This window comes from Gobius niger, assembly GCF_951799975.1.
Source record: "Gobius niger genome assembly, chromosome: 20".
Lineage (NCBI taxonomy): Eukaryota > Metazoa > Chordata > Actinopteri > Gobiiformes > Gobiidae > Gobius > Gobius niger.
In genome coordinates, this window is record NC_136871.1 from 15,298,837 (window position 1) to 15,325,002 (window position 26,166).

The 26,166-nt window shown below is 42.9% G+C and overlaps 1 protein-coding gene across 3 annotated transcripts in view; it reads right to left on the reverse strand.

Moving 5' to 3' along the window:
- Nucleotides 1–343: 343 nt before the first annotated feature.
- arhgap46a (Rho GTPase activating protein 46a) overlaps nucleotides 344–26,166 on the reverse strand; it is a 38,629-nt gene continuing 12,806 nt past the window's right edge. Inside the window, exons 2-10 of one of the 3 annotated variants that reach the window (XM_079578240.1) lie at nucleotides 24,950–25,453; nucleotides 12,402–13,767; nucleotides 9,612–10,233; nucleotides 8,613–8,708; nucleotides 4,989–5,062; nucleotides 4,593–4,792; nucleotides 2,942–3,033; nucleotides 2,696–2,865; nucleotides 344–1,146 (exon numbers count right to left, since the gene is read on the reverse strand). In XM_079578240.1, coding sequence (XP_079434366.1) covers nucleotides 952–1,146; nucleotides 2,696–2,865; nucleotides 2,942–3,033; nucleotides 4,593–4,792; nucleotides 4,989–5,062; nucleotides 8,613–8,708; nucleotides 9,612–10,233; nucleotides 12,402–13,767; nucleotides 24,950–25,453 — 3,319 coding nt within the window. In that variant the 3' untranslated portion in view covers nucleotides 344–951. Of the gene's footprint in view, nucleotides 1,147–2,695; nucleotides 2,866–2,941; nucleotides 3,034–4,592; nucleotides 4,793–4,988; nucleotides 5,063–8,612; nucleotides 8,709–9,587; nucleotides 10,234–12,401; nucleotides 13,768–14,864; nucleotides 15,019–24,949; nucleotides 25,454–26,166 lie in introns of those variants that run through there. The other 2 variants (XM_079578239.1, XM_079578241.1) reach the window with 2 other exon arrangements.

Below are 26,166 nucleotides of genomic sequence, written 5' to 3' on the forward strand. Positions count from 1 at the left end.
TTAGAATACACTCAGGAGTTAATACTATTTACAAGTTAAACATATTTACACATTCAAAGCCCAAAAGCAGGGACAAATGAGGGGGGAATTGACATTCGTTCAGCGCTCCATTTGTGACATGTACATTTGATGACATTGTTTGCCATGGAAAGGCCAGGTGCTGGACATCTGAGCCACACACATTATAAAACAATGCAAAAGAATTAAGACGCTTCATATTCCCAACAGGACTTTTTTCATTTTCCCGAAAAAGCTTTCCTTAGCCTTTAATGGGCTATTTTGTTAGCCCGTTGAAGTAAAGGCTTTTTAGATAAAATGTAACCAGAGCATTTGGATGCAGGAAGAGTGGCCGGGTCTTTTCCCCTCACATTTATTTGCTCCCGAAAGAGCACCTGTGACTTTTAGAAAATAGTTTCTACTTTAATTGTGTGTTTTGAAGACACCACAGTCTTTATAACAACGTCTAGTCTTTTTCGTTTGGGGAATAGCAAAGCCTGGTGATCAAAACTATTTCTAACATCACGGGAGAGCAATTATTAAGACACAATCACAATGACTCATTCATGTAATATTTAAATTCTCTATACATATTAGAAAAAGTGTCTTTGACACCGAATCATTCATACAATAACAAAGTTGATCATCAGCACAGCTGTTGTCCAGTCTCATCCTGTGCAAGGTTTAGTAGTAAATACCATAAGACTGTTCACTTTAATGGAAGAAACTGAACGTTTGGCTTCTTTCACATGCATGCTTAGAAAAGTAAGTTCTAACATAATTAATCTGTTCGCTCTGGAGACAATGTCATCTAGTTCAAAATAAAAGGTTGTAGTTAAATGCGTTCCAGTGTATTCTGAGGACAGCGAATACGTCATCACAGATTAGATTAACATGTATACTTATACTAAATGTCTCCAGCACAGAGGCAGATTTTGTTTCTTTTTTCAATGTCTACACTACTCCTTCGATGAAGCTTGTGTCCAAGTGAACAATGAGCATCCTCAGGAAAGCCATCTCTTTGCGCGTGTTCTCAAAGATAATCCGAGGGTCGTCAGACTGGCACCGCAGGCAGTTGGGGGCCATAACCATCGCCAGGTTGTTCACATCCATTTTGGTGACGGCAACGTTGGTTGGCTGCGCAAAAACCTACAGAAACCATAGGATCCATGAGTACCGTCCATCTACATTTTAATTAATAAAACTTGAGCAGATCCCAGACCCTACGAAGGAGCATTGTAGTCAGTGGAAAAAAAAAAAAAGTCTGTTTTAACGAGAAAAGTTCTGTTTTGACGAGAAAAGTTCTGTTTTAACGTGCAAAATAAATCCTGTTTTAACGAGAAAAGTTCTGTTTTAACGAGAAAAGTTCTGTTTTAACGAGAAAAGTTCTGTTTTAACGAGAAAAGTTCTGTTTTAACGTGCAAAATAAATCCTGTTTTGACGAGTAAAGTTTCTGTTTTTATGAGCAAAATAAATCCTGTTTTTACGAGTAAAGTTTCTGTTTTAACGTGCAAAATAAATCCTGTTTTTACGAGAAAAGTTTCAGATTCAGAAAGTGTAGCCTAATAGATGGGAGTATTATGTTTCCACTGACCTATAGGGGGCATGGTTCGTTAAGCCGCACTTCTACAAGGCTAGAATGAGAGCAGTATGTTGTAATGATGGCTGCCCCAATGTTCATTAAAAACAACATGTATCCTCCATCTGATTTCTGCACATCCTTTAATGTCAAGGATATTACAGAAAGTTTCTCAGATATCCCCACCATTGTTCAATGCGCTGGTTGTGGTTAGACTACTTGAACCAGTTATATAACATCTTTTGGCAAAATCGTCTGTATGTTCGTTTCTCCTCATCGATAAAGTATCCAGCGATTACTTTAGCTTAAACCCTACGGAATCTGCATAAACGGGCCAGTGGATGGCTTTGCACGAATGGTAATATGGTTACACGCCTATTCCACGAGTAGTGATCCGAAAGTAATCGCTGGATACTTTATCAATGAGGTGCTGCCTGTCACGTAAAGGTACTGCCACCCGAATACGCTCAGATCTGGGCACAGAGAACTGTGGGCAAATGCAAAACTTCCTCAGAAACGAACATACAGACGATTTTGCCAAAAGATGTTATATAACTGGTTCAAGTAGTCTAACCACAACCAGCGCATTGAACAATGGTGGGGATATCTGAGAAACTTTCTGAATCTGAAACTTTTCTCGTAAAAACAGGATTTATTTTGCTCATAAAAACAGAAACTTTACTCGTAAAAACAGGATTTATTTTGCTCATAAAAACAGAAACTTTCTTGTTAAAACAGGATTTATTTTGCACGTTAAAACAGAACTTTTCTTGTTAAAACAGGATTTATTTTGCACGTTAAAACAGAACTTTTCTTGTTAAAACAGGATTTATTTTGCACGTTAAAACAGAACTTTTCTCGTTAAAACAGAACTTTTCTCGTTAAAACAGGATTTATTTTGCACGTTAAAACAGAACTTTTCTCGTCAAAACAGACTTTTTTTTTTTTTCACTGACTACAATGCTCCTTCGTACCAGACTCATGTTGTCGGTGAAAAAACAACAATTAAGACAATTTATTTCTTTTTTTTTGTGCCCGTTTTTTTTTTATCAACAAACTAAAGTTTTTAGTTTGTCAGACTGTCTGTCTTAAGTGGATTAGATAAAACATTCCAGTTACCTGAAGGAAATTGATGAAGTAGCAGAGGACCAGCCTGTTGAGCTCAGGCAGAGCTTGAACCACAGCAATAGCAGCCACTGGGTCGTCACAGTTACTGATGCACTGCTTGTAAAAGTCCATCGGGATGAGCGGCTCCTCCAGCTCCCGATACCACAGCTTCATCAGGGAGGCTAGATTACAGAAACAAAAATAAAACAACACCGCGCAGACAAGAGCTATTAAAAACTGTTATGGAAATGTCCTCACCAGGAACGTTCGGATCAGAAAGGTTCTCTGGAATCCTCCACTGATCCACCTGAAGCTTCAGTGCATTCACTTCATCGATGTCTCCGGGCACTCTGTGGACACAACAACACACGCCGTTAGGGATGATTTTATTTTCAATCTGATAAACACTGACACAACCATTAAAAATGACCAGAAAAAAACAAAACAATCAATTCAATCTAGTTGATCAACCTCTTAACCTCCACCAAGTTCATTTTCTCATTTTCTATTACCATCTACAGGCCCGAGCAACGCCTCGTATGAAAGCTAAGACCTACAAAACTGATCTAGAAGAAACTTTTTCCTCGCATTGTTGCTGCGTTGTAGACACCTTTAGGACATTTTGTTTCATTGCTTTTTTCGCTGCATTTTTTTGCCACATTTTTGTTGCACTTGCAACACTGTTTTTGTCATTTTTGTCAATTTATCATCATATTTGTGTTGCTTTTTGGATGCTTTTCTGTTGCTCTTTTATCACTTTGGTGTCGGGTTTTTGTGACTTTTCTATCCTTGTTTTTTTTTTGCGTCGCTATTTTGCACTTTTTTCCAAGAAGCTTTAAAGTGAAAGTCTGTAAGTTTAAATATTTCACAAATTAAAAAGATTGTGTACAATTGACCACCTGGGTCTCAAATTCAAAGTAACGTAAGTAATATTAAATAATAATATTTTTTAAGTCCCTCCCTTTGCTGATTTCAACAACTAATCAGAACCCGCGGGATACCACTTTGACCCATGAGACGAGCTTTTCCTGTGAACCGGCCTGTCAGGTCCAATCAGGAGAGAAAAGGGAGGAGCTTGATTGTTTACTTTTGAAAATTCTGTTCCTGCTCTGCTCATTTTGCAAACTAGGAAGGCCTTTACTTTCAAATTTCACTCTTTCTCTCCTTACTTTGCGAACTTACAGACTATCACTTTAAGCCAAAACTGGAGAAAATGTGCTCTGTTCAGATGGGAGTTAAGAGGTTAAAATAAAAACGATTTCAAACAAATAAAAGTATTGATATCAAGTACGGGGATTGGTACTTTTGATATTCGTATTGATCCATCACTACACTAAGCAGCCACTAGAGGGGGCTCCTCTTCCATCTTGTCTGGTAAGTTCAAAACTGAAACTCACTCAGCTGAACCCTTGACGCAACATTTGAATGTTACCTGGTTGCGTCATTAATCAGACTGTGTATTTGCATGATGACTGAACAAAACAAAACAACTAAAACACGAGACTATTCAGAAAAGTCACATATCGTTTTCAGAGTTTACAAAGAAGTGTTGAACAAAAGTGTCCCTCAACAACAAAATCATACAATTTAAGCTTACAAAACCATTCAATACATGACATCCAGCAGGCGTTTATGAAGTGTTTCTACAGGCTTATTGACTCAAGCGTCAGAGTAAACGCACAAGTCCAAAGTATAACAGCATCAGTCCCAAGAGAAGAGCACATTTGTTTGCTCTGTCCTGTACTCGAGGGAGCCGGTAATGAAAAACAAGGATTCACGAGACCACACACGTGTATCTACACCCAGTATGTGCCCAAGAAGCACACACGACATTACTACACTCTCCGATGCTCTCCCACAGGGAAACATGTCCAGACTTGTCACGGGACGAGGCGGGGGTTGATCTTACCTGAAGATGCCCTCTGTCTGAGCCCCGCCCAGCCCCAGGACGTATTGGGAGAGTTGAACTTGCACCCACGGCAGTTTCCTGTCAGGGAACAGCTCACTTTGCCTCTCCATAACCTCTTCAAGGGAACTGCCGAACAATGAGGGGGTGACGATGGCCCGCCGGCTGTGGTCCACCTCCTCTACGGTGGGCTTCCGCAGGCCCTGAAGGGGAAACAATGATTTACTGTATTTTAAAACCGAAACTATGACATTAAAGAACACCTGGAATAGCTGCTATGACAATATCACAACATCTGTAGTGACGTCATTTTCTCGGTGGCGCGTCTCCTGACTCACACTATCATTATACGTAAACAAACCTACAGAATTAAACCTCTTGATAGGGAAGACGTCTCACCTTTTTCCCACCAGTGATCGCCACCTTCTGTAGCTTCCTATGGCAAAACTTGGCATAAGTGCTGATAGGCAGACCTGTAATGAAAGGAGAAAAGGCACATTAGAAGGATAGCTCTATACGACTCGGTAAAAGCCTAAACTTATGTGCTCCTCCGATCGGAAAGGACATTAAAGTGCTGACTGCGATAGGCGTATTATTGGACAACTTCTCAAAAACACTTAAGTAAAGCCTTTAAGCAGGAGGCATTAGGGGACAGCCAAAACAATAAATGACTCACATTCTTTCACACAAACATGACGAGTAGTTGTTTTTTTTCCTCCCAGACATTTTGAAGAGGTGGTCGGCTGTAACGGGAGAACCATGTTGACAGCGTGGTTCTGGCATATGGGGGGGGGATTAGACGGGACTGGGCTAAACTGTCAGGCCCAGAGGAAGATTTAGTGCTGCTGAACAAAAGCTTTGGAGACAGGATACAGCCTACACATCCTCTTCTCTTGTGATTCATCAGCGTGTGTAGACTTCAGGAGAGGCCTCAGGAGGAACGGCTCGTCTGCTACCTGTCCTTATCGCAAACTATATCAGGATCATTCTCACTTTTCAGGTGCTAATGTATTCCCCACTCACTGATTCTTGCAGACCATCCAGCTTATTAAAACATTCATACTATATTTGAGCACAATGTGGTCATTTTATTATGCGACAATCTGATAATAAAATCGTTTGTATTTATAATTTGGATGGAGCGACTTGTATGTGATTTCCCCCCCCCTTTTTTAAAATTCAAATATACAATTTCACATGCCACTAGAGGGCACTGCGGGGTAATAAGGCATCTCTGGAATCGCCCATATATGGTCATGTTTGAAAACAGTTTTCTACTAAATAAAGATACAAAGACATGGAGATGAGCAAAGTGGTTCAACAGCCCATAAACACATAAAAAAAAAAAACGGAGAATGCTAACCTGATGCTACATGTTAGCATCGGGCTAATGCTAACGCTAGCTAGCGCTTGGTATGACTGCCGTTTTTTCACTTCAACTGAACAATCTGCTGTGAGAAAATATCCATATGTGATACATAAAGTTCATATTCTAGCAGAAAATGGGTAAAAAGTGTAGAAAATTGATTCTATAGAGTTCGGGAATGTGACGTCATATCGCTAAGCATTATGGGATTAGCAGCCATTGTAAACTAATGGAGATTTTAAAAGTTAAAATACTGGAGTTATTGTTCACATTAAAACACTTAGACACCACAGTGTAATAAATGTATTTACCAGCAGTATCTCAGCATCTAACGGAGTCGTTCCACTGGTTTTTTCTCCACTTTTTATACTGTTTTTAGCTAATGTTAGTCTATGGAAATGCATGCTAACAGCTGCAAAGATGGCGGATCTCCATGGTAACTGTGGACATTCCCGAACTCTATTTTCCCCCTTGGCGAGGCCACGCCCCCTTCTATGACAAGATGCCGTCTGTATCTATGGAGCAGCAGAAAGAAAGTTTGGAGTGAGCGATAAGCGGAGGTTGCTCTTAAAACAAAACAAAGCTTATCACGGGCTAAAAGCTAGAAGGCCGCAGCTCGAGGAACGAGTTCACAAATGAGAGCTTGAAGAAGATGCTGTTGGGAGAGATTTCTATGGATTTAGTGATTTGGAGTGAGATCGAGAGTTTGGTATGTTCTTTACGTTATAGTTATCTGAACTGTTTATGTGACGTTAAAGGTGCATTATGCAACTTTTTTTGTGAAAAAAAAAGTTGATGTTTGTGCGTATTTGACCTTGTAGTGACCGAGGGGCTGTATGAGTGGTCAGCATGGCGCTTTTACTTTCCATCACAGTGGTCTCTACAAAGCTCAGGATCAATCGTTTTGTAGGTTTTCTGGTGAGAAAGTTCGCCAGCAGTGAAAACCTTCCAAACAATTGATCCTGGAGCGTCTCAGAGACCACTGTGATGGAAAGTAAAGGCGCCATGCTGACCACTCATACAGCCCCTCGGTCACTACAAGGTCAAATACGCACAAATATGAACTTTTTTTTTCTCATCTAAAAAGTTGCATAATGCACCTTTAACATACCAGACGCCTATTTAGCTTACGCTCCGTGTAGCTAACCATCAATGTGTTACGTTAGCATACCGTACAGCCTGTTGTTATTTTCTTCATTAGGCATTTTTTGGCTAGTGCGTTCGGAAAAAACGGTATATAAAAAATATGACAAAAGAACAACAAAAGATTCATAGAGAGAGACACAACTGTGGAGCCATGGCAACGTGCTCAGACATAATTGTGCTGCTTTTGAACATTCATAAAAGCTTGGTTTGTGATCAACTCTATTCATTACTTCATTGAGATTTCACTTCCTGAGCCAACTGTATGTCGACCCAACAGCAAAAAAAAAAAACGACTTGAAAATTGTAACTAACGCTGCCTTAAAGGATGTTCCCCGTTTGTCAAAGGCCCAGATTTGCGCGAGCAGGTGACTCCTATGAAACAGCCGCTAATCTGACCCAGCCCGACTATAATTACATCTAATTAGAGATCCTACTCGTAACGCACCCTTGATGTTGGAGCGGACTTTTCCCAAGGCTCCCAGTGCAGCCGCTCGGTTATGAGAATCGGTTTGAACACAACTCTGGCTATGCAAACCATTTATTTACAACAACAGCCACTAGGCAACAAACACCCTGGAGAAACCCCAGCCTGAATAAACTGAGAGAGGCGGAGAGCTGTAGGACACCCTTCTTAAGTTACAAACAATAACACCAGCCATAATAGGACGCAGAGGAGGTGCTTGCTTTTATTTTTAATGAATATTAGAGCTCCAAAAAGTAACAATTAACATCTTAAATCATGTATTACACCTGCTAATCCTGTAGTTTACACCTCTATACAAGCATGTCCAGGATTGCATGTTTACTAGAAAATGTGTACAATGAACAGTGCGCTGACACAAATCAATGAATGTGCATTAAAAATAGCTGTAATGCAGAACTATGAGCAAGGCCTTTGTTGGGGTTTCCCACATCATCGGCCTCCAGCATGACTCACACTCATTTATAGGCCAGATTTCTTGACCTCTTAGTCAGTCCAAGTCTGCAGTATTTTGCCTTTCGACCTGAGTCACTGCAGTACAATGTGCGGTGTTTGTAGTGAGGTTTTGTCTCTGGTGAGCTCATAACCAGAGCGGCCATGTGGGTTGTTCTACTGTGGCCACGTGCGGCCGACTCCCCTCATGGTCGTTTGACATGAGTAAGAAGAAAGACGACTGATGCGAGTCACAGACAGGCCTTTGTGTCCACAGGCCTCTGAGATTCTCATCCTACTTGTTTTTCACTCCACACTTCTGTGAAAGCCATTCATCGAGCGTCCAAGAACAAACTGCACGGCACGCCACAGACTTTTCCATCCCGCTCGGAGAGGACACTCAACAGGGAGCAATACATCTGAGCAGAAATGGTTTGAACGGCTTCTGAGAGTCATTTGATAGTTTGCAGCGGAAAAACATCTATCGGGCTCTCTGGCCGACAGATAACCTTGTACATGGATTTGCTGAATCAAAGTTTTTTAAAACATAAATATTGCAAACACCAAGCCAAATCTCAGACTGACATGCCAGATTTACCTTCGTCCTCATCATCTGTGTTCTGTTTCCTCTTCTTTCGAGACTTGGAGTTTTTCTTCAGTTTCAGATCCTGCTGATCCAGAATGAACTGAGTCACTACAAAACAAAATGAGCGAAAGTCACGTTTCTGAAAGTAGGCTCAGGAGTAACTTTTCAACCTGTGTACGAAAAGGTTAGTTTTCTAACGTAACAATTTAGGATATAAAAAAAACAAAACAGAAACACTGCAGAGTAAGTTATGAAGAGGATGACACGTTTTTTTGTTATCATTTCAGTGCGTTTAACAATACTTAATACTTAACAATAACCTCTTAACCCCCATTTTAACCAAGCACATTTTCTCCAGTTCAATTTTACCCAAATCTAAAAGCTTTTTGATTCGAGCTTACAGCCTATAGGCCTGCTATGACCTACAAACTGATCGTGATGGAAGTTTGACTTTTTTTTTTGAGTCTTTATCACATTTTTTGACAATTTTCTGTCATTTTTTTGTCCAATTTTGTCACTTTTTTTGCTTTTCTGTTGCATCTTTTTTTTCGTCTTCTTTTTGTCGCTAGCTTTGAGATTTTGTTCAAATCGAAAGGGAGAAAATAAGCTAGGTTCAAGTGGGGGTTAAGAGGTTAATACTTATCGCAATCCAACTCAATGTTTCCCAATCGGGGCACACAAGCCTTTTTTACAAAGTTATGAGCTACTCAATGCAAAAGTTAGGAGCAAGGGTACTCTGTCTACTCTCCAGTTTTGAGCCAAGTTGTAAACTGGTATTTTACATTTGACCCTTTTTTTGACCACTATTATTTATTGTCAAAGTCAAAAGTATTGTTAGTTTATTACTAATATCAAAACAAAAATCATTCGTTAATTATGTACGATAAATGTAGAGCATACGTTGCAGCGTTATTCTATGATGTGCCACACAGATTTTTAGTAAAACACTCGTGGCCTTAGTTTGAAAAGATAAAAAAGGTGACGCACCGTCTTGCTCAATGTGAGACTCACATTTCTTGTCGCTGACGGGCTCCGTGTGTCTCTGGATGTAGCCCTCCAGGTAACAGCGGAACTTTGGGGATGGTGCAAAAAAGGCCAAGCTGACCGCCATCAGTTCCCAGCCCGCAGCGAGACTCCTGGGACTAGCGTTCCCCGTGGTCTGCCTCACTAACTGCACGTAGAGCTCATCTCGGAGCCCAGGCAGGTCCCAGCACTTGGTGACAATGAGGAGTGCGCAGTGTCTTCTGTCCAGGCGAGACGGCCGATCCCCCATGTAGGCTTGGACCAGTTTGAACATCTCACAAGCCTCTTTGCGGACTGTGCGGTTGCTGGTGACGAGCATGGGTTTTTTAATGGAGCCTCTGTTCCAGGAGAGCATGTTGGCGATGGACACGCGTCTCCGAAACAGGCCTTGGGTGTGCATGTTGAGGTGTTTGCTGGCCCAGTCTTCAATACCCATCTCTGGGGGTGGGGGTTGCCGCAAGGTGGCGTAGGCGAGCGGGTAGGACATCCCTCTTCCTCCTTCTGAGTCCTCTCTCCCCTCCGAGCGGTGAGGGCCCAAGGAAGCAGTGCGTCCATCAACCATGCCTTTCTTGTGACTGTCCAGTGGGGTTGAGAGCTCCAGGGTGCCCGCCTACATGAGAACAACATGAGGATATCAGACTCGGAAATTCAGACGTTCAGAAGAGATTGCCAGACTGCTTCACGCTTAGTGTGCTGAGCTCTGATCAAGCCCACAGGGTGAACGTTGCATAACGTTAAGTACTTCCTAATTCAAACTTAACACAAATTTAGATGTTAAAATATTTTCCATGATGCAGCTGGTTCACTTGCAATCAACCATACCTACCTACTATGTACTCCTGATATAATCTACTTTTAGAATAGTCAGGGGCAAAGAGGATAAGAAATCTAGACATGGACCAGCTATACATTCACATACCAACCAGGGACCAGAACCCACAACACCCACATATGCAATATTAGTCGTTCATCTTCTGAAACTATGATTCTTCTGTCATTAAATAGTGTCTTGTTTCAATGGTGCTTTGTAAACCTTGTAATATGAGCAAAATTAACACTATACAAAATGTCATAACATTTGTCAAACCTTAGAATGACCTCTACACTTGCCGTGTCTGCTGTGCAAACCTCTGCTCCCTTTACTTCAGATGAGATCTCACTGTGCTCCCAGCAGTGAACTTTACGACTATAAAGAGCACCTCAGCTCCCATAAAACCAGAAATCCAGTAACTGTGATAAGCTCGACAAACAGCCAGGAATAACATAAAACCTGAGCCAGATTCTACACTCTAATTTACTGAGGGAACATAAAACACATTGACATGTCTGTTCAATGAGGCCCTGGCCTGATGTAATAAGGAGCAGATGAGTGCCAGACAAGCTGGACACGATATGGCTTCTCCATAAAATGGAGATCCAAGCTATGTCTTTCGAGCATTTAACAGGCCTCGAGTGTTTATCAAATGAGTCATGTTGAATACAGAAAAACAATGCAATATTGAGGTAATTTGGATAACAAAATGGACTTTGTTCAACATAGTAGTGCAGAACTGCTCCTAATCTCCTTTGTGATGTAACTGGGGAACATTCCTGGAGACTTAGGGGGCCGCTCCGGACTCTACTGCTGCTGTCTAACACGTGAGGACTACAGTAGAAACAAATACTCTTGTACTATCCTGCCTCAATCTGTCAATCCTCTTGCCATATGGGACACAGCGGTCCATCTTCCTGACCTACGGAAGCCATGTCCTGAGACTCAGTGCTTTGGCATCGTCCTCAGGTGCCCAAGAGCTGCACTGGCACGGGCGAGCACAGCACCTACGGCGAGGCACAGATGGATGGCCTTAAGAGGATGACAAGTAATGCCAATGCATCAATGTGATCTGTGGTCAGACTTTCAGCTCCATCCTGTTCTCAGGGGACTTATTCATTTGATACTTAACTTAAGACATTTCTATGAAAAATATATTTACAACATTTAAGTAATCAGACAATAACCTAAAAATGAGATAGACTAACGCTCAGGCAAAAAGGTTTACAGTACAAGGCCGCAGCATGGGTGTTACGCTACAAAGGGGGATTAAAAGATTTGAAAGAGCAGTGTCAAAGTTGGCTGCATATGTGATTTTCACAACTTGTAAAGTACACAATAAAGAAGTGCACACTCACTGTGGTAACAACTCTGTTTCTCAACTTTGTAACAGCTAAAGATACTCCATTACTTATTAGAGCACTTACAGGGGAGGACATGCACCGTGGATGAGATCAGATGTGTTGTTCAAATAGGCCAAGTGAGGTAGTGGCCATCATCAACACTGCACTAGGGCTATCCACATGCTTATTAAAGAGCACTATCACAAAATAAACTGCGTTATAGGGTTGTTTGGGTAAAAAGAAATCTGTACAAACCCTCTATTCATTGTACCTCAACTGGAGCTAAACTAAAGAAGCAGTTTAGAAGAATACGTGTGTGTTATTGAAGTGCTATTCATGCAGTTGCCTCGAGTAACACTAGTCAGATGAATAGCTTTTCTTTTCTACACTCACGCAAGGACAACAAGCTTGTTTGGCAATTGAAATAGGCGTGGACACACATTGCTGCACAGCCGTTACAGGACAGGAAAATGTAAAAACACATTGACCGCGTCCTTGACTGTGTTGTGTGTCCATTACTGTATTTTGTTTATGATTTTTGTTATTAGATGATGTGTTGTTTTCCACAATTATATGCAATTATATGCTTTGGTATCGTAAGGATTTCTCACAAAGTCTGTTTACCTGAGAGGGTGGTCCTGGGGTCTCGGGGGAGGACAAACTCGCCTGGCTGGTGACACTCATCTCCAGCGTGTCCACTTTCTCGTAGGTTCTCTTCTGTCTCCCAGGCATCTCCAAAGGGCTCAAAGCAGGGTTTGCTCTGCCCAACGATCGGGCTCCTGAAGTTAGATCCTCTCGTGATGAGCATCTTCCTGACCCGGCTGTTCCTCCTCCATACCACCTGAGAGAGTTTCCAGGAGAGCGTGCGCGAGGTACGACCCCCCTGTCCCCCATCTCCTGGTGGTCCAACCCAGCGCGCACCTCCCTCATGGTGTTGGAGCGACTGACCACCTCTCTCATCTCAGCCATTAGCTTCTCGTGAGCACACAGTTCACCAGTGCTGCCAACAGAGCCGGGCCTGCCTCCTACGCCTGGTCCCACTCGCCTCCGACTCTTCCTCCTCAGACTGGGGGACGGCCCAGTGGAGTAGCCCGAGTCCTGATAGTTGGCTGTAGTCTGGGGTGTAGACGAGGGGAAGTCCTGAGAGGCCTGGCTGCTCTGGCGGCTGTGATGGGCTTCCATGGCACGCTGCACAGTAGCCTCCAGGACTCTCCAGTTCTGCTTTTTGTCCAGTGTGTTTGGGGCCTGAGCGGTCTCTCTGTCCCGCACCTGTCCTCTGGCCTGGGGATGGACCTGGGGTAACACAGGCTCATGTCTGGAGGTAGGGGAAGGAGTACGAGTGGGTACAGGAGAGCTGGGTACTAGCCCCTGTTTTGGGTCAATATTAATCATGTGTTTGATGCACTCCAGTCCAGCTGGACTGTAGTCCGAGGAGGAGGGGGTCCTCCTGTGTCTCGTCCCAGGAGCTGGGTGCTGCAGGAATCTGGGTTTTTGTAGGCTGTGAGTGGGTGTCAGACGTGATAGTTGCTGCCCGTTATATAGGTGAGCCCCCTCTATCTCCATGTCTATAGGGGGCTCATCATAAATGGGACATTCAGTCACAGGTTCATCATAGATGGGGGTAGTGTAACCGTATGGAGGGGACACAGGCCGAGGGGTGCTGGTCTGGGACCGGTGCAGAAGTGGACTAGGATGGCCGCCGTCTGCCACCAAACAAAAGCTCCCATTACTGGCCTTTCTGAGGTGATGGGCATGGCGTGCATCCGCACTCATCTTGCCGGAGGGAGCAGTCTTATATCCCTGGGCTGAGTGGCTTCCTTGCTTGCTGCTCGAGGGGTGCATTGTGAAGGTGTTATTCTTGCCAGGACCACTGTGCTGGAGGAACTGTTGCTGCAGAGCGGGGCTGGCCTGGCCTCGGCTCATGCTGTTCACCTTCACCAACATGGCTGCCTTCGAGCCAGGTGCAGGCTGCCATCTTTGGGGACCATCCCTGAAAAATAAACAACAAAACATTAGCTCCTCTGCATGTGACACATTACAATTCTGTTCATTCCTGTAGCTCATTCATCCAGTGGACACTGCTGCAAACAGTTATGGCCTCGGGCACTAAAACCACTGTCCTTGTCCCAGTACGCAGGACACAAATCAATTCATTGACACATCCAGTTGACCTTTTCTCCCAATGTCTCATCTGTGCTATAATGTGAACATTAGCACTTTAAAATAGAGGATGTTTACGTCATTTAAAACTACATTCCACATTAAGGGCAACCTCTTCTTGAGCACAACAAGTGTTAGACGAGCTCTTAAAGTTATGTTTTCAGACGAAATTATAATGGTTTCTGTAAGACAGATAACAAACTGCAGTATGACTGGTTTCACTTTTAAAAAATGTATACACTTTCATTTCAGAGTAGAAGCATCATAAAATGTGTGCCCCTAGACGGCCTTAAATGACGTCTATATGTGCCATAACAGGATGTGTCAAAAGACTCAGTACAAGTAGAGAAAAGGCCACATGAAAATCACTTGATCTCAGAAAACTCAAACTGTAGTAGCTGTGAAAAGCTCCGTTGAGGTCCAAAGGTTAATTCGTCTCATTTTAGTCGAGCGACTGGGCTAACTTCAAACCCAATAGCCCAAAGCTAATCCCAGCGACGCAAAACAATCTGCTATCAAGGTGGTCACGCTGCCCTGCTCTGCTGACCCGCACTTGGCAGTGACCTCATAATCTGCACATATAATCAGGACTTCAGTTTGCCAATGATCAAAAACGTGTCACTTTGAAGTGAGCATTGTCACGCGTTGGCTCAAAAACTTGGAAGAGAGCCAGATTAGGACTGTGTATGTGAATCATTTACATAAAGTAGGGTGAACCTTAAGTGCCATGTGTTCAGAAGTGACAGTTGTTTTGTCCAAGTTTGTTCCTACTTAGGATTGGCAAATACAACTCAAAACAGCATGCAGTTTGCCAACAATCGTACGAGCTACTGAATGGGATATTTTAAATCAGCAAGTAGCCAGCCACATTGTGAAACAAACTTCACAGTTCAAGTAGACAGGTAGCGCAGCCAGGGTCAGACTTACCTTCTGCATGCTCCAAACATTCAAGAGTGTGACAAATTGGATCACAGCTGACCACCGTCTGTCCTCCTTAAATCCAAATGTAAACACACACCAGCACAGCTAACCTTCAAAGGCTTCCCATATCCAAGAGTACTACAAGTCAGTGAGGAGAGGGCAGTAACGGCAGGAAGAGGACGCACAGGGGTGATGGGAGGGGGAGGGAAAGAAAACAGACTGGCCACTCCTCTCCACACGTCCCGAGAACAATGGTCCACAACAATTCCCCTGAGGTCTACAAGCCAACGGTCGACTTCCTTCAAATATAGAAATTGTTTAAAAACTCTGCCTATTCTCCAGCGTCTATGAGGACCTGGTATCACCTCTGGCCTAAAAGTAGACAGTATAGATGACATCTTTCCTGAACTTTATCATCTATAAATCATTAAATTAAAAAGAAATCATTGAGAATAAATTATTTCATGATTACTATTCTTACTCTTGCTGCATCAACTATATCAATATCAAATCAAATCATATAAAATGTATTTATACAGCAGTTTTATAAACAACCAAAGTTCTCCTATGGTACACATAGAATACAATATTATAAACAGACAATATATAACCAACAAAACACTAACAGCTATATAGATATATTTTGTGGCGCAGTGATTAGTGCTTGTTTTTAAGAGTTGCCCGAAACAAGTTATTTTTTCCACTGTGAGATCAATCTTAACTATTTAGTTCGACCATACCCAAATCTAAATGAACAATACACATACGCTTAATGAGACAGATGCCTTTTCTCTTTGCTCTGAACATGTTGAACAGTATCTGCAAACATTGTGTTAATGCAGCAAAGTATAGATACAGATGACATCTCGTCATAGAAGGGGGCGTGGCTTCGCCAAACAGGAAAATAGGATCTTTTTTTCCCCCTGTTTTTTGCCATTTTCTGGTGGAATATGAACTTATTTATCACACATAAATAAATTCAAGTGTAAATCGTGCTTATATGGATATTTTCTCACAGCAGATTGTTCGGTAGAGTGAAAAAACGGCAGTCGTAGCTAGCACTAGCTAACCATTAGCATTATCCCGATGCTAAAATGTAGCATCAACTTAGCATTCTCCGTTATTTGTGTTTATGGGCTGTTGAACCTCTTTGGTCCTGTCCATGTCTTTGTATCTTTATTCAGTAGAAACTATATTCATAATTCAGCATTTGTTCAAGTAGTTTTTGAATAATTAGAGAATTTACATTTTTCTCCAAATTGTTTTCCCCCTTAACTGTTTTCAAACATGACCATGTATGGGCGATTCCAGAGATGCCGTCTAGAAATACAGTATCATCATGACTACAAGACTGAAGTGTCTTTGAAGCACAAGTCTGCCATTTTTGTTGCATAAAAGTATGGTATTTTTTTTATTCTTTTCATTTTAATCTTGACCTTCCTCATTGGTTTTGCTTACTGTACAGTTACGGTACAGTACATGTGGAGGGTTTTACAAAATATTAGACGTAACAGAAGAATGCTTTACTCCTACAAAGTAAAACAGTTTAACGGTTCTATGCACTCATTAACCCCAAACTTTCCGTTTGACCATAACTCGCATTTTCCACTACTGTTACATCCTCTGTTTTACACCGCTCTTGGAAACCCTTGCAGCTGGTCACGAGCGGTTTTGAATGTAAACAGCCCGAGCTTCCACAAAAGCCGCCTCCTGGTCTTCACAAACCGGCTAGAGGCTTTGGCACGGCACCAGCTCTGCCCAATCAGACGCTTTACAGCAACAAATAAAGAGACAGACGGCCGCGTGTGAAGACTAGGGCCTCTGATAGTTAGGGATCTGCCGCCGTTTCGTTGTTGCAGGCTAGTGTGGCTAAACAAAGTCGGGGCGACGGACAGCTGTAGATGTGAGAAGCCACTGTTTGCGCTCTTTGAAATGGTTGAAACGGTGTATGTTTTCTCACTCTTAACGGGCAATTTTGGAGGCGGCGAGCCCACCTCCATCACAGGCCTGGGTTACAGTTTTGACACCAATTCGCAACAACAGGAGGAAACACCGAAGCTTATTTTCCTGCTTTGGGACAACACTGCGGACCTCACAAGTGAAAACACAACAATCATGCTCCTCTTTACGCCTGCCAAGAAAATTACAAGCGGTTACTCATGATCTCGTAAAAGCAATCTAATGATATGGATCTGTTTCCTATGTTAATGGTGTGACTAATCTATGAACACTGACCCTCAAAGAAGAAGCATAACCACTATTTCCTGTCTAGTGTGGTCCTATGGAAGGCCTGGACCTGCCCACACGCAAGGCAAACAGGAAATGCCTATTGCAAGATTCACGCGGGATGGACCAATGAGTGCAATGCTATTTCTGTTGATTATGTTTTATAAAATCATATCGGTAAACAGAGGAGGGGCATGAAAGTTGACCAAAATTGCATAAACAATTAACATATGGGTTGTATTTTTTCCATAACTCAGAAAAAATGGGCTCTTCTCTGATTGTAGCTCAGATTAAAAAAAGAGGGCTTGTACTGTAGGTTCCCATCACAGACTGCTGTGTTAAAAACCGAGCAGGAAGTGTAAACTGAGATCATGGGCTTGTCAATGAGACCAGTAACCAGTTCCAACGGAGGCCCGTATGGAAACTGCATCCAAAGCCGCTCCTGTAATCCTTTTTCACAGTGAACCTCTTTTAGTAAAGCATGGATACACTGAAGCTGAATGACTACATGCTACACACAAAGGAGCTATTACATGCAAATCTGTACATGCTGATAGCGCAGTGGGCCACCAAGCCAGGAGGAGTTATCCGTTACTGTTGTGGGAGTAAAAGAGAAGATGTTCTGCATGTTTGTACTGATATTACTGTGTCCACGTGTCCACATAAGTTTGAGACACTATGGCTTTGACCAGGAGAAGGCCCAGCAGTGACAGCGTGGGTGAGAAGGGGGTATTGCGGTGGGAAGAGAGGGAGGGCCAGTGTAAATGAGACTGGGTGGGGATTAGTCGTGGGAGAGTGCAGTGAGAGAATGAGCGCGAAGCCTGGCATTCCACTCATTCAGGGGCCTCAGTCTGAAACAGTGGAGGAGCCTCACACAATGCATGGCTGTGCCATCGTCACGGCGACGCCTCCTTCAAACAGCAGCAGCAGGGGGTGGAAAGATGAGAGTAAAGGCCATAAAGGCCATTACAACCTTTAGAGGCGGTCATGCAAACACATTCTTATGTAACGCTCACCAGGGCTTCGTTTTCTACCATAAAGAAAGTTGTTTACAAAAGGTGTGTTAGCTCCAGCAGCCTCCCTCACAGGTGCTCACTGATGTTAGCTCAAGGTGGCGATACAATATTGTCTCAGAGGTTAAGAGATAACATGATCATGGAATTGCTGCTCGGATCAAAACCAACAATTATCAGACGGCAAACAGAAGAGCTGTTTGCAATAATGTCCCTCTCAGACACAACCAAAGCTGAAATAAATATATACATTTAAGCGCACTGCACAGCATACCTATGGTAAAGTATATGCGTAAATGCAATGGCAAACCCTGTCTATCGGAGCGAGCATGTGAGCACTTCAGAAGACCAAGAGACACAAAATAAAACAAAGTTAGGGGCCTCTTTAGAAACTGCAAAGCTAATCAGATTGGCCTCAAGAGCAGCAAATCAACTTAAGGTCAGCAAAGTTCAATTAGTCCTGCGGCTCTTCTGTCGAACACCGTGAACATACAGTCCTCGATAGCTTTCACCGTCAGTCTGGTCAGGCTGTCTCAATCAGCGGCTAAATATACTATAGAGACGTTCCTGTCAGCAGATGCTCTGTCTCTGCTTTCTTTCCTGCCTGGAATAAGTGCAGTTGGAAAAGCCATCAGTCGCGTCACTTCGGTAGATATGGATATAGAAGTTCCTAAATACACCCATTGGGGCCGACAGCCTTTCAAAAACATGGGTTATTATTAACACGGCTGGACAGGAAAAGGATATGAGGTCTTCTTCTGCTATGAAAACACCTCACACCAAAGACCAATGGGATCTCTCTCGTCTCTCTCTTGCTATCTACACAAGGGAAGGAAATGAGGAGGACAAAGACATTTCATTGAAGACAATCTATCCACAAATGTAATGTTTTTAGCACAAACACAAAGCCAGCCTTGTTTCAACTTTTGTGAACCCACACTGAAACCTAATGTAAAATATGGCTGTCCAAAAGGGTACAGCTATCCACACAGATAAATAAACTATTGAAATCCCATATTTCCCTTGAAACAGCTGTCACGAGAGGGGCATAAAATTGGTGCAGAAGCGTGAAACGGCGCAATAGTTGGCAGCCTCAGAGACACCTTGAAGGCCAGCTGCCCTGAACAGCTGAAGTGGGCCGAGCCAGCATGTCTCCCCTGTGCGTGTCTGAGTGGCTCCTACAGTCTAACCCGGGATAGCGCTGGGTTGGGCCCCGGGTGCAGCTACTAGAGTTGCAGTTCAAGTGACAGGACCGAGCCAAACCCTGCAGGATTCCACAGAGATCAGCGCCAGGAATTCAAAAGAGGAACTCCGATCTTATTACAACACGTTCCACATAATGTCAACTGGAATGGCCGCATTGAGGGAACAAAATGGAGAATATCAAAACAGAGTGACCCGTAACTTTCAATTAGTGGGATTTCGAGACCATCCCAAGCCGTTTCCATACGCAGGCTTGTGGCATATTCAAAATGTGGTTAAATATACCACTGTACTACAGGAGTAACTGCCGAGTTGTAAAAGTAAATCTGACCTTATTACATGTACAAATTTACTGTATGTGTTTATTACTTGCCTTATTAAGTAACTGCAATTCCATACAACCAACAGTAAATAGTGGAAAAAGGTTTTACCAGCTCCAAAGCGGCAAATATTGTGAATGGCTCAAAGTGGTTTACTCTTTTTAGACATTCCCTTTTGAGCAGGGTATTGTACAGTAGTCTTTCCATTATTGCAGATTCAGTAAGGATTAAACAACGAGGAGCCGTGCATTATACCGTTTTAATGAGTTTTTGAGTTGGAACTAGTTTCAGGTCGGAGAGAGAGAATATTGCAAAAATATCACACTGTGATTAGTAGCAATCGATCATAGGATAGCGATAGGATCATACTTGCATTTGTTGTTATAATAGGTTTCATCAGTCATTATGCCAGTTCCATTACATTACATTGGCTGGCAATAATATGCCGGACCAAGATGGCGGCGTGCTTTTTTTTTTCCTTTTTTTTCCCCCTACATATCTACCATTTTCTCACGTTCCATTCCCCAATTTTTACCCCAATCTGCCCCAAATTTTCACATTTCCTAAATTTTTCCAATGTTTCCCAAACCTACCCCAGTAAATTTACTTATTTACATACACATGTTTGAAAACTAGGCCTTTCAGATGTTATTGTCATTGTTATTGTTGATGGTTTTAAAAAAAAAAAATATATATATATATATTTTTTTTTATTATTATTATTTCTCAACCTGTCTATATAGTGTTGTTGTGTTATAGTTGTTTTAATTTCTGTTTTCTGGGTTTTGTGACGTGTGGCATGGGGGAGGGGGGTGGGGGGCGAACAGGGTGGAGGGAACGGGTGAAAAAGGGGGGGGGGGGGGGGGGGAATGCAAAGACATGTGTGTAGACCATATGACTTGTAACATAAATATTTCTTCCTGACATGAGCACAAAAAACAATTAAAAAAAAGAACTATTGCCGGACTAACTGTGCGTAATACATTTTTAACGCACGCCAGTAAGCCAGTCAGAATTGAGTATTCACCCAGACCATAATACTCAATAATCCCTAATAAACATATGCAAACAGGATAACATGGAAACACACAATTCTAAAGCGAGGAGTTACAAAGTCTAAAAACGGAGAGTATAAAACACCTGTTTCTTGGGTGAGTCAACCGAGTGAGCCAACAAAACGCTTGGGGCCAGTTCATGCGGTGGCACTGGTTTTCCATGAACATTGGACAAACTCCAAAGTCCCACGGCACCACAGAGAGGCAGCTAGCGTCCAAACGATACGCAAACAAAAGGAGAGACACATAAAAGAAGAACTCTGTAATCTAGATCTGGAGAGGACCCAGAGCGCTGCCTTACAAGACATCAGGACTGTGAAGGAAAAAAAAAAAAAGGACAGACCAAAGCACTTAGGCACATAACTAGATCACAAGTTCAAGGGAAAAATCTATTAGAGAGCAACATAAAAGTCCATATGGAAAGAGTTGGAAAAATGAGCTTACCACACTGGGTCTGAGGCGATAAAAACTTTCCAAGTGTATAAAACCGGTGAGTGTCTGGCTTCTTCAGAGCAACTGTATGAAAGGTGTCAAGACGAGCGTTGTAAACATCTAGACACCGCTTGAATCATCATATAGTCGCGGCGATAAAGTCCAGAAGTGACTCATACAGATGTCACATGAGCTACATTCTGAGACACTTTTGCTTTCATGTGTGCTTTAATTCAGGAGTTGGAAATCCCTAAATTTGCCCTTTGTTTGAAATTTCAGTCAGTGTAAATCTGCTTAAGAGGGCAGACAATCAGGAAAGATGAGTTTTAAGGGTCTAATGTCTGCCTGACTGCACCACTATATGATTATGGGCCACAATTAGAAGGGCCTGTACGAGTAATTTGGTGTCATTTGCTCAGACCTAGACTTCCTGCAGTGGAGAAAGCTCCGAGTTGACCCCCGAGGGTACAGCAAGGCTTAAGCGTGGCCCTTTGTTCCTTTTACTGCTCCATTATATACAGCAGACCAAGCCGGAAGACAAAAGAGTGGGGTGACCCTCACGTGAACCACTTCTGTTCTGACTGCCTCTGGCTCGTTTCACACCAGGTAGGAGTAGGGTACAGGCGCAGGCTCAAGGAAATGTTTGCACTGAAGAAAATGTAGTTATCTTAAACAAATCCTGCTTTCCATAGGTTTAACTAAAGCCACACAAGGAACAGGTATCACATGAGCAACTAAACTACAGTATAAGAAAACTAATAAATAAAAAAGAAAGAACTGATGTATTTAAAATGAATGTTTTGCTACCAACCAAAGCAGCAACATCTCCATAACTGGTGATTGAATTAGTGCTTGTATTTTAATCTATTCATGCTGTATGGCTATAATAAACTCATACTGCACTCGATTCTCACTAGTGATTTCTTTTAGAGATGCACCGATCCAGCTTTTCTCCATTTTAACATCAATAAAGTCATATTTTATTGTCATGATGTTATAGATCAGTTATCAATTAGGCTATATCTATTGATAAACTCTTACATTTAACAAGGATCACTGGACTTTTTTTACATTAATTATCCTTGGCTATATGACAGGCTTAGGTTACATTAATATAAACAACTCACATGAAGTGATCTGATCATTACAAATATGTTAGATCAATGATTTCTTAAACTAAAACACAAACACTTGGCTTCAGCAGTGGTTATTTTAATGTATTTGGCTACTTTAGGCATTTCTATGTTAGTTTCTGTCTCAGCCTTGATTAGTTTTTGCTAGCACGCTAGCTTTAGCATACTAATGCTAACCGCGGCATTTAGCGCGGCGATCAAACATGTGTATGTGGAGGTTGATTGAGTTCTCCAGGTTCATAGCTTTCCGTTGATAAGCCGCATGCCCATGTTCACTTAGATTTAGGTGGTAAAAGTTATGTTTTTAAGGCATTGAGAGCCAAAACTAGTATCGGTTCAGTATCGACTATTTGTAGCCGCTACCCTATATCGTATTTTTTCAGTATCGGCTCCAATACTGCGTCCCAAATTTCTTTAGACCCTGTTGGGTTCTTAAAGAAGGCGAAGAAGACAAAGCTACTCAAATATCTAGTGTGAAATCTAAGACAGCTGCTACCTACAGGCTGCCGCACTCGAAACTGAAGCCTCCAGCATGTTTAAAACTACAGGTTATGCCACAAACACGTGCCTTTTATCAAGTTTCCCTCCAAACAACAAGAATGACAGGTTTACACTAGGTGAGCACGGTGCTTCCCTTGATGAGCGTGAAGTTCCTGAAAACTCCCGGGACACGTGATAAGACTTTGCCAATGAGTAACAGACTCCTGGCACTTGCCTCCTCTTTGGACAAGTGTTACTGTAGCACATATGACACATTCAGTTTGGGACAAAGGGAGCTCCATCAAGTTGTCCCGATTGAGAACGACATAGAGGGCGTGCTGTGTGGAAACTCTTCTATCGCAGTTATTTATAGCTGGGGGACAAAAGGAAACAGTGTTGGATGAACTCAAAGCTCCCTGTAATGAAGAACAGTATTGTTTATTTGAAAAGGTCAGAAGCTAGCGACTTCTCATCTCTGCTCAAACGTCAGCACAATGCAAAAGCGCTTACTAGAAAAAACATAGGGGACGTTGAAACAAGTAATGTGCGGACAGGAAATGCCTTGTAAAAAACAGGATGATATTGGACTATTCATTAAAAAGGACTAGTAAAACCACAAGCAAGTGTTACTTTCCGCGCCGCAACCTCTAACTTCCACATCAATACTTGTGATTATAAAAACAGAGCTGCTAAGTGAAGAGTTTGCTTTCTCCTATTCTGAGCGTCACATTCCACCCTCACTGTGTATTCTGCGCTGGTTTCTAATTACCTCAAAGAGCATGTGAGGGCCCATATGGTTAAGTGGGATATCGAGACCCTATGGCTGAAGGATACAGCTGGCTATTGTTTTCAGTGGAGAGAAAAGGTTCTGGGAAAGGTTGAGTCACTGGGGTGAGGTGGGACCCAGTGGGGAGTTGAGCACCCACCGCACACGGCAGAGGTAACACTACCGGCCGCAAGTACTGTCACTCAACAGCCATGTCCGACCAATTAGTTCCCCTTTAAACTTATGTGTTCCACAAAAATGGAGGGTCAGAGGACAGAATGTCCACAGTGAGGCTCAAGACGAGCCTGGAGGAATCTGAGAGGCAAAGTCACCACAGCAAAGCCTTCCCAAATCACCATCACTTCAACTTGTTTATAAGCCTTTGGTATGTAGCAGTTCTGCTTGTTATTAACAGCAGACAAAAGTCACTCACATGGCTTTCATGGACAGGCATTAAAGCTGTGTGCCGTGAGGGGCGTTACGCTCCGAGATGGCCTGGGGCCTAAATTTGTTTTAGGAAAATGAAATGAGCATTGGGGTAGAGCAGGGCCGCGGTAAGCACACAGAAGGACATTAAGACAGCTTGAGTGGACATATGCCAGGAGAAACAGCAGTGGCACGTCAGGAATCTGACTTGGAGGGAAGAGACGGTAGTTTGGACCAGACCGCAACGCCAAGCACATGATGGGATCATTGAATGACTTACTGTTGGAGGTCGTTTGCACCAAGGGCTGTAGCTACAGGGGAATGTTATGCTCTCTAATTCAGCTCCGTCTTTTCTCCCCATTTGGTAGTGATTTACTTAAGTGCTTGAGCACGGTTCACAGATAACAATATAGAAACATACAACAGGGAATATGCAGATAACACAAAAATGGAAATAAAGGAGCATACAGAGATTGTTCTCTGTACGACACAAGTCAAAACAATCACTTCAGATCTCAACAGAAGCATTTGAAAGTCATTATGACTCATGGTGCCACATGCCAAGATGGATATCACTGTTTTACACTTAAAGTAGTAGATTCTTATGAGGGAGCACAAAGCATTTCGAGACGAAGGGACAAAACCCAGACACAATATTCAGTCTGGACTTAAAAAGGACAATAACTTTCAGTGACACTTCTCAGACAGAAGCTCGATACAGACAGATTAAGATGAAGTGTAAATAAAGCTGCAGCAAAAACACTACAATTCTATTAGCAAGATGTCTACCGAGCAGAGTTTGCAGAAATATACCAGTCAAATAACAGCTCAGTTTGTACATCGTGAAGAACAATTGTTCCATTCCTGCAACTGACAATGTTCTTGTGTGGTGCCACTGAGCAAGACACTTGGACCTTCTGCACACCATGTTAGTTCAAGGACATTAAATGGTTCTTTGAGGTAAAGGTCTTTCAGAAACCAGCAGTTGCAAAAAAGTGACATGCACCATTTCTAAAGCCAACTCTTGTAGACCTTACCTCTGCATGTCTTTGCTGCTCTCCGTGTTGAGCTCCACACTGCTGCCGTCCCCTTGTGACCTGCTGTCCACTGAAGGGTCCAGCTCAGGATGAGTCGCCTCCTCATGGGCATCCTGGCTTTGGGACAGGGGGACTCTGTCCTCCTCTGACAAAGGGGTGCAGCGGCCTTGGCTGCCCATGCTGCTGATGCTGCCTGTGGTCCCATGGTGGGCTCTCTCCAGGGCTCCTTCTGCTCGCTTAGCCTCCTTGCTACGCTTCATGGCCTGCAGCTGGGATAGAGGCACTATATCTGCTCCCTGGGGCCGATGCCAGACAGTGCGGCGGCCGGTGGAGTTGTAGTAGTAGAAGCGGCCGCTGCTGGGGTCAAACAGCTCCCACCACTGGTTCCCGTCAGCCTGGCGGACTGGGGCTCCTGTAGGAGGCTCCCAGCCGCACTCACCGGTGATCAGGTTCACATACATTCGCTCACGAGAGCGGGGCTCCAAGATCTCCACCCAATCAGAGCTGAGGAAAGGGAACAATACATTGAGAATTAATGACAGAAATAAATGATCCGACGCTGACAGAAAGATGACAAAAGCTCTACAGCATTACAGTGTAACAATCCCGGAGATTTATGAATTATATAAAGAAGCACAGCGCTTGACTAAAATTTACAGGTATAGATTCTAATCAAGCTGCCGGCTACAATAACCTTCTAAAGCAAAGCGATGTGCAGTCAACCAACCACATGGTTTGACGGATAGAGAGGTTTAAATTTGTGCCCTTTCGCATATGGCTACAGTGTCAATATTTGTGTCCCCTATGAGTGGCCATCTGTAAAACAGCTCTGTTAGCAGTGATATCACTCCTGTTAAATATGAAATGCTGGTGGGGAGGTGTCCCAGAATAAGAGCACAGGTGGAACAACAGGGCTGGAGACAGCAGGGCACTGGCGGAACCATACGGTGTTGTCAGCGCAGCTCGAGCAAACAGCACTGAGCTTTAACTACAGAGGCAGGAACAGCCAACTCAGCACTACACCCACAGCAACAGAGTGTGTCCAGCAGTGAGCCGCAGGGACAGACGGCCATGATAATAACATGACAGTCAATTCAATGAATGACACTAATGTTTGTTGAACTAAGAATAAAATAACTTGAACGGTTGCAAGCCTATTTGACCACAAGTTTATGCCCCAAGCGTCAAATCACTAATCATTCATAGTATGAAAAATG